Here is a 19952-nt window from a genome sequence, read left to right as displayed (position 1 = left end):
TGCATTCAGAAATAGGATAGCAAACTGGTTATAGGGAGCGTGAGGAGCAAAGAACTATGATAGGGACCTCAATGGAAGAACGGAGATTTACATTGTTTTTCATTTCAATATCTTTGTTATGTTTTATATATAATCTTTTGTCTTCCCTTTTGGGTCTAAGAAACATTATGGAATTTTTCATTCGTTTCCAAACCTCTTACATTTCAAGAACATATAAACAAGTTAGCAATCAAGATAGAAAGGAACATGTGACAGACACCGGTTTAAAAAGGAAGTTCAGTTTTTATTTTACTTTCATGACTCTAATAAGTGCACTCCATCTGTGAGCCCATACACATGATTGGAAAAAATACATCAGGTGGGTGTCTAATGAGAGCAGGTTGAAAGAATCCTAAAAAATAAAATATATGCCTTAGTTCACTATTTAAGAAAATACTTTAAGCGGAGTATCAACAAGTAGATGGTAAGGTATTTTATATTATATATCTATAGTATCTCCAGCTTCTGCTGGTCACCTGTCTTAGGAGTTCTTGGTTCAGTGGTTCAAGCATTGTAAGAAGATGATGATACGGTGCCACCATGTCCTGTCCAGTTCGTGTGGATGTACACTCCAGGTTTTGATAACAGTTCATATGTATGCGCACCAAAGTAGTCTCTTTGCGCCTGTAGAAGAGGAAAAAGAAATAATGAGCTCAGTCTTAAGGCAGGCTTTTAGCCGAATCACATTTATAAATACAAGATGGATTGCAATGACCTAGAGGAAGGCAAATGCTGAAAGGAATTTAATCAGTTTACTTTGACACTGCATTATTATCCTTTAAACCAGTAGTTCTCAAGTTCAGTCAAGGGGGACCCCTGTGGTTGCAAGTTTTTGTTCCAACCAGTAAAAAAAAAAAATAAAAAAAAATCTGAGTCATTCTTACTTTTAATAGATCTCTTTGTTTAAGTTGCTGGGCTTTTTCAATTCAATTCTATATTCATTATCAACATAGCGATAAGACATTTAATGGCCCATATATAAAAATTTAGAAAGATTAAGGACTAAAATCTTTTATTATTCTCTCATATTTAACTTTTTCTGTGACATTTTCTTGGTTAATTGTATGTGAATAGTAACAACAAAAAGAGTGAAGCAGACACGGGTGCAAACAATACTGAACCCTAAAATGGAGTGGCTGCTTGTGGCATATTTAACCAAAATGTTTATAAAAGGGAGCAAAACCTTAAAAGAAAATGAAAATTAATTCATTCCTGCTTAACAAACAAATGCTCACTGCCTTTCTATTAAAACTTTAAATACCATGTTTGTTTCTAGACTGACACAAAAACGATGAAATAACAGAATGATTAATTAAGGAAAAACTCAACTCAAAAGAAGAAGGTGGTTGGAATAAACCGCGGCCCCCACCCAAGTCTGAACTTGAGAACCACTGCTCTAGGCAATGAAGACAAAATTTAAAAAGGAAACATGTGTTTATATATAGTTAAAGACTGTTGAATATGGCAAAGTGACCTGCTGTTTGGACTCTTTTTGAGTTTAATTTCTTGTCAGGTACGTGACACCAGCAGCTGCTTTCTCACTGTGACTTCCCATATGTACAGTAATGAAGGTGACCAATGCAGCAAGTGCCCCATCAAGTTCAGCAGGCAACACACACCATTGTGAAAGTTTAGACTTGGATGTACCAATGGGATAAGAAGTATAACAAGCTGGTCAAAAACAAATATTTTATTGTTTAAGTCTGTGATTCATGGTGTATTGTATTTACTGTTTATTTTGAATGTTACACTTGTTTGATGTGTAAAGTGCTTTGTGATGGTGCATTCATCAACGGTGTTGCACAACAAGAAACCAGACTGATTCATTCACACTTAAGACTGTATCTGGAGTGCCAGATCACCACAAGATATAAGACACAGCAGCACTAGAAACCATGCAAAATGAAATAAACTACCAACAAACGTATTTAAAACACATGCACTAAAAGCTTTTAAAAACGTAAGGATATAAAAATTGGACAAATTAAATTGTTTACTGGTTTTCTGTTGCTAGTAAAATTTTCCAGTGTTTCTGTGTAGATTCAGTCTTTACTGCCGATTCACACTGTGGCCTTGCACAAGTCAAAATTAACTGAGCCTCTTACTTTTATTATAAAAATAGGCTATTTCAAGAAGGTTCTGTCATGTAATATCTAAAAAATAGTCTTTGGGATAGAATATATTATGAAAGGGATCACATAAAATGAATATCTCAGCATGATAGCTATCACTTAGCCATTTAACTATTTGATAAGATATGTTTTAATTTCGATCCAAAATTGTAACTAAATCAGTGAGCTAGTGAAGAAAAGACACACTTTCTTTTGCATTTATTTGAAATAAATTTATGATTGAAATGCCTCCTGCTTTGACAGCACTAAAACTAATAAGCATTAAAAAAAATAAGAGTACAAAAGTTTTAAATGGATTTCTGAAGAACTGTGTTGATATAATGAAGCCTTCCATTTCTTACCTGCAGCATGTTAGCAGGTAGCATATCATGTCTGTACCCATCGAAGAAGGACAGGGCTGTTCCAAAGCATGGCATGGGGATCCCAAACTGGATACCTGTGCTTATTACACGCCGCCAAGACTCCTGAATCAAAAGAAAACACAGAATTTCAACATCTCTGTGCAAGAAATGCGTCTTTACGTGATTCAGCCTTTTGTTAAACAATCTGGATTAGGCAAGTGTGCCATGTCATGATGACTTTAAAACCAAGCATTGGTTATCCTGGCACAATTCTTTATTAAAAAGAACTAAAAGAAAAGTAGATAGTGAAAAAAAAAAAAAATGATGAATTCCAGCAGAAAAGAAAAAAAAAAAAAAAAAAAGGACTGGGCCCAGGAAGAAATCCTATAAGCAGAGACATACAGTATGACTGTTGAAAAAATATGATTTTTTATTAATGTAGTATCAGCAGGCTAAGTGACTCGTTCATGGATAAAGGGCAAGCCAGGATTGGGAAATGTACAACCACTAACAGCTTATTGACCACTAGGACATACTGATTACAGTCCAGATTGCGCCATCAATGCCAGTTAGGTTGCTTTTATATGTAATAAGGTAAATGTATTAGGACTAGGAAATATTTTCAGTAAACATGGACAAGCAATACCAAAATGGGCTAAACAACAGGGTTCTAGATGGTTACAGTTGAGGGACTCCAGTAAAGGCTTTTAAATGCATACTACAGATGCTGCAGACACCAAAGTCAACATACACAAGATTGCTCCACAGGAAAAGTCCTCAGACAGGTAATAGCAATACTGTGTCTTCTTGAGTTAACAAAGATACAGCTATCAACAAGTAGATGGCAATATTCTCTGGAGACTGGAAAATCAAACTTTAAAAATACTAACTTTATTCACACTAGTGTGTTTGTAAGATCAGAGATGTGTCATTGTGGGAGTATTTTTTGGTTGTCAGCGTCTACATTTCTTCTTGCCAGCATTTTAAGGGTATGTGCTCTTGACCGTGCTGCATGCTTGGCTTACAACACAACTCTGTGGGAATCATAAAATGGGATGTGCTCAGCTTTGGTTTTCACAGGTGGTAAATAACCAACATGAAATTGTATTTGTTTTGTGAAATTTTGGTTAAAGTGGGTTTTCCAAAGGGGTACTCAATATCAGTTTTAGGAAGAACTAAAACACAACACAGAGTACCCAGACAGGGTGCACACAGATTTAATACAGATTATCACACCTGACAGTCCTGCACAGCTTTTTTGAAGAAGTCATCCAGAAGGAGGTTCTCAAGGTCTGGATTCCTTTCAAATGCTTCTTTTATTTTACCCAAGAAAACACTATTAAAAAACAAAGAAACGATTATTAAGCTTTTATGAGTAAGTAATTCAAAACTACCCGTGCTCAGAATACTATAAAATAAAATTTATTAATTGCACTGAAAAATACTTCAGAATTGTTGGGACTGTGAAAAGCACTTGCTGATGTGCGGTGAGCTGCTACAGCTCCTTTACAATGTTAATGTTTACCATACTTCGATATACAGTTAGGTCCATAAATATTTGGACAGAGACAACTTTTTTCTAATTTTGGTTCTGTACATTACCACAATGAATTTTAAATGAAACAACTCAGATGCAGTTGAAGTGCAGACTTTCAGCTTTAGTTCAGTGGGGTGAACAAAACGATTGCATAAAAATGTGAGGCAACTAAAGCATTTTTTTAACACAATCCCTTCATTTCAGGGGCTCAAAAGTAACTGGACAAATTAAATAACTGGAAATAAAATGTTCATTTCTAATACTTGGTTGAAAACCCTTTGCTGGCAATGACAGCCTGAAGTCTTGAACTCATGGACATCACCAGATGTTGGGTTTCCTCCTTTTTAATGCTCTGCCAGGTCTTTACTGCAGCAGCTTTCAGTTGCTGTTTGTTTGTGGGCCTTTCTGTCTGAAGTTTAGTCTTCAACAAGTGAAATGCATGCTCAATTGGGTTAAGATCAGGTGACTGACTTGGCCATTCAAAAATTTTCCACTTCTTTGCTTTAATAAACTCCTGGGTTGCTTTGGCTGTATGTTTTGGGTCATTGTCCATCTGTATCATGAAACGCCGTCCAATCAATTTGACTGCATTTAGCTGGATTTGAGCAGACAGTATGTCTCTGAACACCTCAGAATTCATTCGGCTGCTTCTGTCCTGTGTCACATCATCAATAAACACTAGTGTCCCAGTGCCACTGGCAGCCATGCACGCCCAAGCCATCACACTGCCTCCACCGTGTTTTACAGATGATGTGGTATGCTTTGGATAATGACCTGTTCCACGCCTTCTCCATACTTTTTTCTTGCCATCATTCTGGTAGAGGTTGATCTTGGTTTCATCTGTCCAAAGAATGTTTTTCCAGAACTGTGCTGGCTTTTTTAGATGTTCTTTAGCAAAGTCCAATCTAGCCTTTCTATTCTTGAGGCTTATGAGTGGCTTGCACCTTGCAGTGCACCCTCTGTATTTACTTTCATGCAGTCTTCTCTTTATGGTAGACTTGGATATCGATATGCTTAATTGATAATGACATAATGACGGACTTGCCCACACCTGCCCATGAAATAGCCTTTGAGCCAATTGTCCAGTTACTTTTGAGCCCCTGAAATGAAGGGATTGTGTTAAAAAAATGCTTTAGTTGCCTCACATTTTTATGCAATCGTTTTGTTCACCCCACTGAATTAAAGCTGAAAGTCTGCACTTCAACTGCATCGGAGTTGTTTCATTTAAAATTCATTGTGGTAACTTACAGAACCAAAATTTGAAAAAAGTTGTCTCTGTCCAAATATTTATGGACCTAACTGTATATGGATTTCACTTAACTGTTCCCAGTTATTGACAGTAGACACAGTTAACTGAATTTGAGAACAGCAAACAAAAATATCTACCTGTTGCCTACTCAAATGTGAGGGCAGTGTTAGATCACTGGGTAGAAATATAAAGACTTGGAAGATATAAATTAGCATAACTACATTATATTAATAACTGTCACAGAATGACACTAAATATACATAAGCAAGTTAGAGTCCTGGAAAATGGCAAAGCTGGACATCATTGGATTTCTGCTGAAGTGATATTAGTGGAAGTAGAAAACAATCATTTCTTATGCTGCAGTCACAGAGCAGTCTCTGGGTCAGGGTCGATAGAAAGCAATTTTAAAAAGTTGGATACACACTTTGAAATTGCTCCTATGTTGCTTTTAAAAAGGCATTCTTTTATATGACATCTGTCTTTTAACGCCCAATAACTGACATTGCTGGCTGGTGGAATCACCAGTTACCAAAATACTATCCCAATTCCCACCATTATCTACAAACAAACATATCTTGTTTTGGAATTTCAAATATGCACCATGTTGCGCTGCTGTAGTAGCATAAGACGTGTGTGCAATATAAAACTCCACATCCTCTGCAGCTATCAAAAGTAATTATTATTTTCACTACTACAGTACTGCAAAAATTGCAGCAGGATGACGCGCTTTGCAAGTACAGGAATGTCATAGATAATTTCTGGGGTTTCATAAGGAAACAACAAAAAAACAAAAGAATGAATTTATTACTGTGGTTCACCGGTTTGACTACTTTGTCATCTTATAGGAGATCCTACACTGTGAATGGCTTCAATATCAGAATTAACATGAAAATCGCCGGGGTAGGCCAGCTTCAGGAAGATACCCATACACCCCACATACAAAAAGGGTGGGGTTCGGCATTACGGAAGGGAAAAAAAAAATGAGACTGGAAATTCAGATAATTCAGTGCTGAACAAAGAATTCATGGTATTTAAATGTGTAAAAGGTTAGTAAATAATTTCACAAGAGGTCTGAAGATCAGCATAGAGGGAGAAATAGCACTAATAGTCTGTGTGAAAAACACCGCATCTCAGTAGAAAAAACAGCTAATATTTAACACAGTTGTGTGAAAACATAAGTGCAATAGAAACTGAAGAACTGTCTGCTCCGATTGTGCTCCTATATACTCTATTTTCTCCTTACTTAAATGAAAATGCATCAGCTATTCAAGCTTTGAAGCTATAAAGTGCTTTGAAGTCTACCAGTAGAGAGTTAAGTAACATGTTAATTTCTATAGGTTTTATAAAATATATGCTATAATAATATTCAACTTTATACAAAAGCTGACCATTAACCAGTGGTGTTTCTGCATCAGTAGGGTACAGCCCTGCCAGATGTTGTACAAAGCAAGTAATAAGCCTCCCTCAGTAACTTATGATTAGAATGTTTATAACAACCTCTCTTTTGTTTCCTTTTTTAAAAATGGTTTTCCCTAAATTTTCTATCATATGCTCAAGATAATTATTTATCAAGAAAAATACTACTTGTTGTAGCAGCATGTAAAATTGTCTTTGTGCGTCGTGCTGCCTGTTTCCTAGTGAGGGCTTGAACAACTGGCCCTGTGGTGCTCTCTGTACACTTGTCTGTGTGTGTAAAACCTTAAACTTTCCAGCTTGGAAAAAGGGGCTGGAAGATCATTACCAACATTAATATGAAGCCTGCCTTTTTATTCTTTAATTGTGTATTCATACTTCCAATGCAAACATTTCCTGGACCATGTAGCACATGCAAGTAAAAAGATATGAAAAGCTCAAAGGCCATTTGGGGGGAAAAAAAAACAGAAGCAGATCGGCATGAGCAATGCATCATTCATAAGACATTATAGAGTAGGCTCTTCATTTTCTTTGGAGACTGTATTCCTTTAATATAGGCAATGACATCCTTCACATATTCTTTAATTCTGTGATGGCCAGTATAATTTTTTATACTTGTGTTAAAGTTGTGATCTGGACAGGTAACATTACTTCAAGATAGGCCCACTAAATCAATAAAGTATTTAAAATGGCAGGCTCAGTTATGGGACACACTCTCGACCCGCTGGAGTTCACAGTGGAGGAGAGAATGAAGACAAAACTGATGGTCATTATAAAACAATGCTGCATATCCTCACTCGGACACACAAACCCTGAGGACTTGTAACCAATGAATTATTCAGCACAGGTGTGTCAAGAAATCCTACTGGGATTCCTTTATACCAAAGGCAATACATTATATAATGCTTCACTGTGACTGCCAAGTCAGAGGTTCTCTTTCTTTTTAGTCATTCTGGTGTATTTATTTATTTATTTTTTAATTTAATGAGCTTGTCAAAAAGCCAAATTCCACCTGAGGACAAATCAAGTTCTATCCATCTATCTTGATTTTTACCCACTGCTGAGGAGGACTGCACTAAATTTGAAAACCCACATTGGGTCCTTCCACTTCATGGGGAAGATGCCAGCAGTATGATGCTCCAGTTTCAAAGAAGCACAGAATGCTGATGTGTAAAGAACAGGCATGCAGAAAATCATTTTTTTCCATTTGTTTGCTGGCCTCATGCAGACCATGTAGTTGGCACTGCTACTGGACAGCCCCAGAATCTTGTGGCTAAGTTGCGTAGTGTGTGTAATCTACATGTTCACAATACAGAGCAAACAGTAATTCATCCTACCTTCTGATAATGCATCCACCTCGCCACATGAGGGCAATTCCACCATAATTTAGAGACCAACCAAACTCCTTGGCTGCCTGACGCAGAAGCATGAATCCCTGGGCATATGAAATGATCTTTGATGCATAGAGAGCCTTAGGAGAATGATAATGTTGTAAGGGTGAGTAGAGAAAAGACAAGAGAAATAATATATATAAAACTATATATTCTCTTTGTAGAATGTTCAGATTTATAAGACATCCAAACATTTTTTTTTTGTGAAATGTTTTAAAAACTAAACATGAACAAGCTAGTTCAGAAGGCCAAATGAAGACATAACTTAAAAGTTTTCCCCCTGCATCTCAAGGTATTTCTAGTTGTAATGTGTGATACAGTTAATTTGTTTTAATAATTTTATTAGGTGATAGCTGGAGTGAAAACTAGGACAATTAATTATCATACACACTTTCACCCAAAATGCCAACTTTATTCCATTTCATATTTATTTGTCATTTGAACATCTTTTTCAGATAACACACGTTTGTAGTAAAGCCTACACAGAAGGAATGAATCGCGTTTTGCATACAATGAAGACTACAGCACGTCCTCCACTTCTCTAACTCCCACATGCAGTCTTTTCACAACACTTCCTTAAATAATCTACGCCCACTATGCTCAATATACTAAATCATTCTCAGGGAAAATGACTTCATTAACAGTACATTTCTATGATGATTAAAATTAAACTTGGATATAACAGTGGGAGGCAAACTGCAAAGAAAACAAAAGAAGAAAGCACCACAATCACTGCAGCAATAATTTATGACTTTTTCAAAGATCACACAAAGCAATAAGAGTACACTTCATTCAGTGTGTTGACATGCACACACAACCAGGTTAAGGCAGAAACCTGGTTTCTTAAAAATATGTGTTTACATGCCCAAGGAATCTTGTGTAGATCTTCTTTGTCAAAATGTGTTGACGTCATTACACCAGTCAAAAGAGTTAAACATCATCATCGGCACCATGAACTTGAAAATATGCATGACACTTGGGATCAGTTTCTTGCGTTTTATAAATATGTTTAGTCAAATTGACTATTTATGGGTTTCTGTTAGCAGCATATTAGCAGCATACTCTTTCTGCTTGGCTATGTGACTGAGCCATGCAAAGGACATGGCACGTGTGCTTCTTGCCTTACACCCAGTGCTGCTGAAATAATAAGAACGTAGGTATTTTTACATTAATAAGTATTTCATTAGAAAACTTGTTACTACTCTGACAACGCAATGCGTGTTACTTTTAACGTGTTATACTAATGCTCTAGAGATTGTGTTGCAGAGTTTAGCACCATAGGTTCATCATTGACTTAAATGTATCAATTTCTGAAATGCTGAGACACATTATTTAAGACAGTAAAAGTAATAATGCGATTACCCAAACATTTACCTCTGGAAATTTATTTGCCATTATTATCCGTGGCTAATGAAAGCATGTGCAAAGCAAATGCATGTGACAACTATGCAGACAACCAAATCCTTAACAGAAACCCGATGAAGGATTTACATGGCCACATGATCAGGTGGTCCACGGAGAAATCTACCTCTGTTAAGCAGGTTTCTCAAAGGTCAATAACCCAATTTCTCGAACCGCAATTAAGGGTTTACATGGCATTTTAATAATCAGATTACTCAGAATAATCACGTCATTGAAGTGTAAGTAAACGCACTGGGTGTGACATACCTTACTTTTTTCCCCTCCCAGGTGTGGTTGGGACACAGGAGGTCTGTGCACATGTGCTAAACTAGTACCTCAACTCCTTTTATCGTCACATAACAACTGTTTCAGGCTTAGATTCTAGACTGACCTTTATACTCTTGCTACTGAACATTTACTCTTGCCACTTGGGGGCATTTCTTCACATTTTACAGACTGGTTATCCTGCTTATGATGCCTTTACAACTATATGATTAATATTGGATTAATATCTCCTTAACAGTTTAAAAAAAAAAAAAAAAAAAAAAAAAAAAGACCACAAACTCTAATTGAATATACAGTTAACACACAGACTACACATTTATCCCTTAATCGTTTAAATTCCTAAAGAAAAGACAATGTCACCATCAGTATGGCATGCACAAGACTGAGCCAGAGAATAAAATTCAAATAGATACTGGATTGGCTAATTCTACTTGCAGGTGAGATCTCTCTGCACTTCCCTCTTTGCCAGGTTTCTGTGAGAGTGTTTCTCTAGGTACTCCAGCTTTTCCCCAAGTTGACCCTGAATGAATGCAAGTTTGAATGTGTATGCAAGTAGGCCCTACCCCATCCAGGTTTAATTTAAGCTAAGGTGGCATACTCACCTTGCGGATGTCTTCTAGAAATTTCTTTTTGTCACCACTAAAAGCTGCCTCTTTGGGTCCTTTGAGATGTTTGCTGGCTTCTACTCTTTCCTCTTTTAACGAGGAAAGACACCTAGCAAAGACTGCCTCTCCTGCACAGTAGTGGAAAGAGAAGAACAAAACATGCAGAGACACGTATCAGGCCTTGTCATTCTTCGGCATAGCATCATTCACAGTAAGAACCATGAAAAGGTGTTTTAAGGCAATTAGTACAATTTAAGTAATAAAACACATTTTTTCATAGGAAGCTTTAACTGAAGTATATACCTGCACAAAATAAGAGTATGTTTTAAAAAACACTCATTCCTTGCTCTTATGGTCAAGAATCGGCTCCTAGAAATATCCTTACTTTTGAATGATTGTTTACTATATAGTGCAGTTCAAAAAGACTGAGGTTTTCTCACCTTAACAGCAAGGTATACTGTACTACTCAAAGTCATGTGTCAAAATTTTGGGCTCCAAAGTAGCTGCCTCACAGTAAAGAGAATACAGGTTTGTGTCCCAGGTCCTCCCTATGTGGAGTCTGCAAAGCACTTTGTGTACAGTAATCCCTCCTCCATCGCGGAGGTTGCATTCCAGAGCCACCCGCGAAATAAGAAAATCCGCGAAGTAGAAACCATATGTTTATATGGTTATTTTTATATTGTCATGCTTGGGTCACAGATTAACGCAGAAACACAGGAGGTTGTAGAGAGACAGGAACGTTATTCAAACACTGCAAACAAACATTTGTCTCTTTTTCAAAAGTTTAAACTGTGCTCCATGACAAGACAGAGATGACAGTTCCGTCTCACAATTAAAAGAATGCAAACATATCTTCCTCTTCAAAGGAGTGCGTGTCAGGAGCACAGGCTGTCAGAGAGACAGACAAAAAAGCAAACCGATCAATAGGGCTGTTTGGCTTTTAAGTATGCGAAGCACCATGGCACAAAGCTGTTGAAGGCGGCAGCTCACACCCCCTCCGTCAGGAGCAGGGAGAGATAGAGAGAGAGAGACAGAGAAAAACAAACAGTCAAAAATCAATACGTGCCCTTTGAGCTTTTAAGTATGCGAAGTACCGTGCAGCATGTCGTTTCAGGAAGCAGCTGCACAAAAGATAGCAACGTGAAGATAATCTTTCAGCATTTTTAGACGAGCGTCCGTATCATCTAGGTGTGCGAACAGCCCCCCTGCTCAATCCCCCTACGTCAGGATCAGAGAAAGTCAGCGCAAGAGAAAGAGAAAAGTAAGCTGGGTAGCTTCTCAGCCATCTGCCAATAGCGTCCCTTGTATGAAATCAACTGGGCAAACCAACTGAGGAAGCATGTACCAGAAATTAAAAGACCCATTGTCCGCAGAAACCCGCGAAGCAGCGAAAAATCCGCGATATATATTTAAATATGCTTACATATAAAATCCGCAATGGAGTGAAGCCGCGAAAGGCGAAGCGCGATATAGCAAGGGATTACTGTAGTGAGAAAAGTGCTATATAAACGTAAAGAATTAATAGTATTATCTTGTCTGTATTGTCCTAGAGAGCAACTATGCAGAATTTGGTCCAGATCAGACACACAGTGTAGAACTGTATAGGGAGCATACATACAGACAGACATTCTATTTTATACAGTGCCCTCCATACTATTTGGGACAAAGATATTTTTTTCCTTGATATACCTCTCTGCTTCACAGTTTAAAATTACAAATCAAACAAATTCAGACATGATTAAAGTCTGCCTTACTAAACAGACAGTGGACCCTACCGAACATGTGGGGTTGCTAATCCATTTTCACCATATATACAAGGTGTCACTTCCTTCCTAGCTAACACCTTCTCTCTTTTTTCCTGGACTCTTCATTTCACACTCGTCTGTTAATACCACTCCCAACTCTAAGCTCAACAGCCCTAGTGAACTAGTGTAGGCCTTATAAAGCCTAATATTTGTCTATCAGTAATCCATGCTGGCTCTAAAATCATTTGCTAAATGCATTCCTTTCACAACATAAAAATACTAAACAGAGGAAAGAAGACATGTGTCAGGTCATTGCTAGCTCTCCCTAAATGGTCTCAAAAAGCATCAGCAGCCTTTTTTTATCATCTTCTTTATTATTATCTACTGTCACCACTCACCTTTTATGCATTTTGTGTATTACGGAGAGACTGAAGATAGTTTGGCTCTTGCTTGCACCTTCAACTATTACACTGGGGAACAATTTAGAACAAATTTTTTGTTGACTTCAATTTTTAAGCTTATTTACACTAAAATAGGTATGCGGATTCTAAAAGTGCAGTTAGTTTTCTTCCATCACGTCAGGTTTTTTCTCTATTGGTTATATTAGTGCGATTACTGTAGCATGGATTTGTATAAGCTATTCATTTACACGCATGACAGAGTGGTCAGAGATTGTGCGCTGTTCTATGTAGTGAATAAGCAAAATCTATTTTTCTACTTACACACAGATTTCCTCTCTTTTCAGATCATGTCTGGTTCTGCTGTTTCTCGTCGCAAGTGCCTAAACAACTCTGATTCATTTTGTTATATCTGTGGCAGTTTCACCATTCCCAGTCAAAGGGCAAACATCAGCACGTTTGTAAAGCAAGCCTATTTGGCATATTTCAAAGTTAAACTTGGTGATCAAGAGAAGTCTTGGGCCCCTTACAAAGTGAGCAAACAGTGTGTTGAGGGTTTATGGATGTGGACAAAGGGAACGCATGATAAGATGCCATTTGGTATACCTATGGTTTGGCGAGAGCCAGGAGATCATTTCAGTGACAGTATAGTGAAAACTTCAGGATATAACAAGAAAAATAAATGTAACAGAGTATCCTAGTCGGCTATGCGCCCAGTGGCTCATTCAGATTAAATCCCAGTGCTGGTTTTCGTTACCACTACCCTCTCTTGAAGAACATGATTATGGTGATGAACTAGGTGACAACAGTGATGAAGAGTCTGAAATTGAAGAGGACTCTGTTCGTAAGGGATTTGATCAGCATGAGTTGAGTGATTTGGCACTATCGAAGAAGGCTTCAGAACTCCTAGCATCAAGACTGCGTGAGAAAAACTTACTTGAAAAAGGAACAAAGGTATCGTACTTTCGAACCAGAGAAATTGCATTTCTGCAGTACTTTAGAACTGACAGTGGCTTTGTATATTGCCATAACATGCCTGGTTTAATGGAGGAATTGGGAATTCCAATCTATAACTTAACTGAATGGCGACTATTCAATCGATAGCTCAAAGCAGAGCTTAAAGTGTGTCCTCCTTCACAATGGCAATATATTTGGGTCAGTCCCACATGGTCTTTGATTACATGGCTGGTAGATAAGTGAGCAACACAAGCTCACTTGTCATTATAAGTATTTATTACTGTGATTTTGTTACTTGTTGCACTTGTATTTTATTATGGTTCTTGATTGTTCTAACTATTCCTGGGCGTGTTTTCACACTGAAAACTGCTTTCTTATCTTTTAGTGTATCATGGCAAATGATTGTGGATTTTGCATGGCGAGTCTAGTAGCCACTGCATGGTCAAAAACAGGAACAAAGGTTAGCAGCCACATCTGGAAACATGAATGGTTAAAAAGAAAAAAAAAAAAAAGTTAAGGAAAACAGGCCGTTAGAATCCAGAGACGGTATTCAGAGACCGAATCACAAGGCAGGAAAGTAGTCAAAATCAAGGTCAAGGTAAACTCAAAGTCTGTTTACTTCCTCTGACATTAAAGACATAATATTGACTTGTGAGGTTGCAAAAAGTGAAACATTTCAATTTGTTTTAATAGGTATGTGTCACAAGGACCCTGGAACTACCACTTAGGGTTGCCTATGACACTAAAAAAGAAAATATATGCAGCAATGAAAGAAGGGTATTACAAACACAATATACTGTACATAACAGGGCAAAAAAAAAAACAAATTCCACAGTGGAGCAGATTTGACTCCAGGTCTGCCTGTGTGAAGTTTACATGTTCTCCCCATGTTTGTTATGGGTGTCATTCTGGATACCTTGGCTTTCCTTTCACATGCCAGATATTTACTAGCTAGATTAACTGACATCTCCAGACTGGTTACTTCTGAATGAATTGCCTAAAAATGTATTCAAAACAAAACTTCTGCTTCCGTGCAAAGCTCATCTACACATCTGATCATCATAAATAGACCCTGGTTTTATTTTAATATTTTTGGAAAAAATTACCTTGCTTTTATTTATTTGGAGTGGTGCGTCAATGAACCAAATGTGAAATAACATCATGTGTTGACAAGATATAGTAGCTCCACAGACTTCATGCCCAATAATGTTATAGAAATGTATTGAAAGACTAAACTTGTTCTTTGAAATCAACAGAAAGTACTGTAGACATTTGAATTAATGTTTTGACATGAAATGCAGGGATGAATATATTAAAACTGATATACGATGTCTGTCATAATAGTGAGAAAGATATTAAAGACTTTTTTTTCTCGTTTTATAAAAATTACTACATTATTACACATCAGCCCTTCCAATCTAGAAGTATTCTTGAAAATGGTCGTCTGTGAGGTCCATAAGCACATCAGCCTCATTAATTTCATGAGGGACCTTGTACATATGTTCACAGGCCTCACTTCCCAAATGTACTACATGGTTTTCAACTGTATCAGTGATTTTATTGCCAAGTTTTATGATATTATGTAACCCATTATTTCTTCAGTTTAGGCAATAATTGGCAAATGTTCTGTAGTAGCTATCAGCTTTTATCAATTTCACCATGTTTTCAGTAAGGCATATGTAAGCCAACATTCACTTCATCAACATAAGTTTAAACTAAGCAGAGCAGAGGATCGCCACCTCTTATAAAACCTATCCCAAAGTAATGGCTTTTCACATTTTGGGACTTTACCAGCCTTTAATCAAAACTGCAATATTTCCATGTTACTGTGCCTTTCCCTCCCCATTTGAAATTGGTTAATCTACGCAGATCTTAATCATTAATTTTAGATCATTTCTCCAAGCAACTAGTGTGCCTGGTTGGATCTTGGGATTTGGTGTTTAACTTGTACTTTCTGCTGGTTTTAAATATGCCACACACTACTTTTATTGGGCGCCACGGTGGTGCAGTGGTAACACTGCTGCCTCACAGTAAGGAGACCTGGGTTTGCTTCCTGTGTCCTCCCTGCGTGGAGTTTGCATGTTCTCCCCGTGTCTGCGTGGGTTTCCTCCGGGTGCTCCGGTTTCCTCCCATGGTCCAAAGTCATGCAGGTTAGGTGCATTGGCGATCCTAAATTGTCCCTGGTATGTGCATGTGTGTGCCCTGCAGTGGGCTGGCGCCCTGCCCAGGGTTTGTTCCTGCCTTGCGCCCTGTGCTGGCTGGGATTGGCTCCAGCAGACGCCCATGACCCTGTTTTAGGATATAGCGGGTTGGAAAATGCCTGATTGACTGATGACTACTTTTATTACGTTGGTTTGTAAAGATGTTTTTTTAAACGCAGAAATTAACTAGTGCTTGTTTGTTTTGTATATGACCAGAAACTGAAATTTATGCCCACTTGAAACAGAAGTTCAGAATTTCTTTTACACAAACTACAATGTAAGCCTGTTTGTTTTTGTTTTTTTCTAACATTCTTCATGAATGTTAGCATTAAATACATTCTGATAATCTAAAACCCACATTCAGTTATTGATTCTTTTCTCTCTGTGAAAACAGGAGAATTGCACAACTGAGTAAAATCCAAGCTATAAAAAACCTTGAATATGCACCATCATGTTCTTACAGAACAACACATACTAGAATTCTCAGTTTAAGACAGGCATGCAGGGCTGAAAAGACTCAAATACCCTTTGATATACACCTACCCCTCCAAGCAGTATGTGAGTGCCCTGCAATTAAAGTTTGTCAGGCAATTTCAAACAACAGGAATAGACCATGGCAAGGAGTAAACGAGGGGCACAGTCAAAAGCATGCATTATATTGAACTTGTGACCAACAGGCACAGAAATAGGTGTATACAATAAAGCAGCATGACATATATGGCGGGCACTCCACACTGTTTTGTGTTGTACACCCATATAACTTTTGAAAATCCATACACAGTTTTGATTGGTGCCCTAATTGATGTGATAGAGATTTGTAACTAAAAGATATCTACACATTTCTAAGATAGTGTTTCTTAGGGCAGAATAGATCTGCAGTGTCACAAAGGAGTCCATTTACTGCACTGCACAAAACACACAACCTATCATTTGAAAAAATGATCTAGCACTTCACTTTCTGTTTTTCACAAAAGTCAGTAATTACTTCTGGGGAAAAACAACACAGTAAAATACAAATAGCATGGCAGAGATCAAATATGGTCCTTGGGAGAACAAAAGACAAGCATCAATGCTAACTGGCATTGAGAAAATATAGGGAAAAGAATCAGAGCAGAAGATACAGCAGGCCAAACAGCTCCACTGCCAAAGATGGCGGAAAATCAACATAGTTCAAGAAGCAGCAGTGTCGATTCTCGTTTCCTGAAAGCCAAGCGCATAAAAGGAACAAATGCCATTCACAGAATGAGCATGACTCAGCAGATTGCACCAATAAATGCGAGTCACTGTGAATCTGCAGGCTGAGCTCTACTGCGTGTGGCCTTTCAGCCATGTGCACAGCTGACACCTCATAGGATTCACCGAGTGATAATTCGGAAACAAAAACTTATGTTTTAGGAATATCCTACACACAATCTCTCTCTCCCTTGAAAAAAAGATTTTTGCTCATGTGGGTCAGGATTTTTTTTTGGTAATTTGCCATTGTACTGTATGAGTATATGTGCTAAAACTAATGGAAATGATTCAGTAACACTTTAATTTAGGTACAGCAAAAATGCATCTATTACTTATTGCCGCTTATGTAAGAAGACCTTAGCAAAGGCTTCTTTTGGTGACACAGAGAGCATCAGTAAATAGATTATTCATCACCATGCCATACAGCATTTGAAATGCTGGTAAAATTACTTACAAATATGAACGATTTGCAGGCCATATATTCAAGTATGCAATATTAAGAGAAATAGGACTCACTTAAAACTCTTCTGACCATTCCAAAGTGATTTTATTTTAGTAGACCACATTGTGCAGATGAATAACCACTGTACTGATGCTACTAATGTTGGGCTGCAGGAGATGAGCTAGGTAAAGGTTGCAAAGCCAAATCAGAGAACGGCAATAGATATGCTGGGAATACATGAAATGTTACAACTTCTTCAAATCTTTGCGTTCACGTTCGAGGAGAGCACCTACATCTTCTTGACTGTACTGTCATACTAGAATATGCCAGCTGAAGATCAAGTCCATCATCTTGAGTTGGAAAGGGGGGCATCAGACAATGGATGGATTTATTACTAGTCTTGTATTAAATACTTTGAAAGGTGACTTCATTACAACTGCTCCGCCGACGCCCAGCCCACTCTTCAATGCCTTCTATCAAAGATTGTTTCCACATGACTGATGTGTACATTTACTTTATTGTTTCAAATTCTGCCTTAATGCCCTTAACACGGGATCAGCACAGGATGTCTGCAGTTCCCACTCATTAACGGTTAGTTTGAATCTTCTAATCTACCTTGCTGTTCTTCTTCTCTCATAGTATATGTTTCAGGTTATTTTACACAACCCAGCAATGTTGTTTGCTGTGAAAGGCTTTGTTTAAAAAAAATAATAATAATAAAAATGGCCGATTGATAATTTAATCTAGAGCAATTTACTGCCTGCTCTGGGAGAGAACAGAGTGTCCACTTCACCTCAATGCCAGGATTAGCTTTTACAGTAAACAGGTGCAATGACAGAGTTTATACTGTGGTGTCACTTAGTGCTTTGAATTGATGGGAATGGCACTATAATAATAAATAACAATGAAAACACAAGCCTATAGCTCTGACAGTCGTAAAAGCATCATGAAGTTATTATTACAGCCATGTCTGTAAACAGCTTGACAAGCCACTGGACACCAGATTACATGCAATTGTACTACACTAGCCAGCTCAGTAAACCTGCTGCAGTAACTCAAAGCTGTCAAAATGTGTTCTGGACCGATTTATCTTTAATGAGATTGAAACTAAAGAGAATATAGGGAATTCCTGATTTTTTCATCAGCTTGGCACAGAAAACTTTGTTGGGCCTGACGGATTATTGTCTCAAGTTCTTCTACTGATGGAACAACTAGGTCATTTTCTGTAGCTAGCGGAATCATGAAAGTGAAGGAGATGGAGGGACAAACATGCTACTCAGTAACACTGCCCAACCCCAGAATGAGTAGATAAACGTTCCTGGTTGGCCACAATGTAAAATAAATACATGCTCCAAAAAAGTTTGGATAGTAAAGATAAATTCTGTGTGGTCATGGGCAATATTGGACATTTTGGCATGGGGGTTTGTGGCCGAAGAACCACAAAAAAAATTTCATTTTTAAGAGAAACAGTATTGCTACAAAATTTACATCACATCGCATGTCAACTATCTTAAACTGTCTACAATATAAAGTAAATCAAATGTACATTAATACATTTAAAACTTGGAAATGGAAAAAAAACTACATAAGCACAATTAAATATATTTTAAATGACAGAAAGCTTTGCTTGTTTTTAGATTGTCTGTTTTTTATTGAGTGTGGGGCAAAAAGAACACTTTTTTTTTTTTTTTTTAAATAAAGTTAGAAAACGTGTACTTGGCATTTCCAAAGTAACATTGGAGTACGTTTAGGGATTGGGTTAACCGTTTTGAAAGTTAAAGCATTTTTCATTTTTTAAATTAACTTCATCAAAAAAGACAAATACCTCATTTTGGTTCATTAAATATTTTGTAAAAGGAATGCATGTGATGTGGGGTGCAAATTTGCTCAAATGACCACAAAGTTGTATTTATAAACAGCTCACTCAGGCATAAGCCACAGACAAACGTTTGATTCTGTGGTTTGTTCCAATTACCGAGGATCTACTTGCCACCGTGAGTGCCTATTGGACATATAAAAGAAAAAATAACCGTATATAAAAATAAAACATTGAAATAACATCTCTCAAACTAAATTTGAAATAAACCAAATGCATAATTGAAGTCACACAGAATGTTTCTTTGTTTTAAAGATAAGTGATGAGGAAAGGAGAGTTGGTTAGGATGGGATTGACTTAAATTATTATTTGTTGATTATTAACATATTTACATTAGCTATGGCCTTAAAAAAATAAACACTTTTGATGAGAATATTACCTTTTATGTAGGATTTGTTTTAGTAACATAGTATGCAAAATTGAATATTCCCTCTACATTTTAACATTATACTAGGCTGGAAGGATGGACTTGGCGGACACTTCTCTCTCTCTCTTTTTTTTTTTGTTCTCCTTATTCATTGGGACTGTGTGTATTGAGCTACAAACATGGGCACAGTTAATGGGGTGACTGCATTCTCCTGCCCACCCCCCCCAACCCATTGAATCATTGAATGCACTATGTAATTAAATCATATGCACATTCCATGTATAACGTCTCACTAAAACATACAATATTCCGTGGTATATACTGAAACTGTTCAAAATTC

General features: G+C 37.4%; 1 protein-coding gene across 2 annotated transcripts in view; it reads right to left on the bottom strand.

Annotated features, from left to right (window-relative positions):
* Positions 1 to 262: 262 nt before the first annotated feature.
* Positions 263 to 19952, bottom strand: part of pgd (phosphogluconate dehydrogenase) — a 43296-nt gene continuing 23606 nt past the window's right edge. Inside the window, exons 9-14 of one of the 2 annotated variants that reach the window (XM_028807819.2) lie at positions 10391 to 10521; positions 8049 to 8182; positions 3749 to 3848; positions 2513 to 2635; positions 516 to 663; positions 263 to 391 (exon numbers count right to left, since the gene is read on the bottom strand). In XM_028807819.2, coding sequence (XP_028663652.2) covers positions 544 to 663; positions 2513 to 2635; positions 3749 to 3848; positions 8049 to 8182; positions 10391 to 10521 — 608 coding nt within the window. In that variant the 3' untranslated portion in view covers positions 263 to 391; positions 516 to 543. Of the gene's footprint in view, positions 664 to 2512; positions 2636 to 3748; positions 3849 to 8048; positions 8183 to 10390; positions 10522 to 19952 lie in introns of both variants that reach the window. The other variant, XM_028807817.2, reaches the window with a different exon arrangement.

Source organism: Erpetoichthys calabaricus, chromosome 8 (genome assembly GCF_900747795.2).
Source record: "Erpetoichthys calabaricus chromosome 8, fErpCal1.3, whole genome shotgun sequence".
Lineage (NCBI taxonomy): Eukaryota > Metazoa > Chordata > Cladistia > Polypteriformes > Polypteridae > Erpetoichthys > Erpetoichthys calabaricus.
This window is presented reverse-complemented; position numbering and strand designations above follow the sequence as displayed.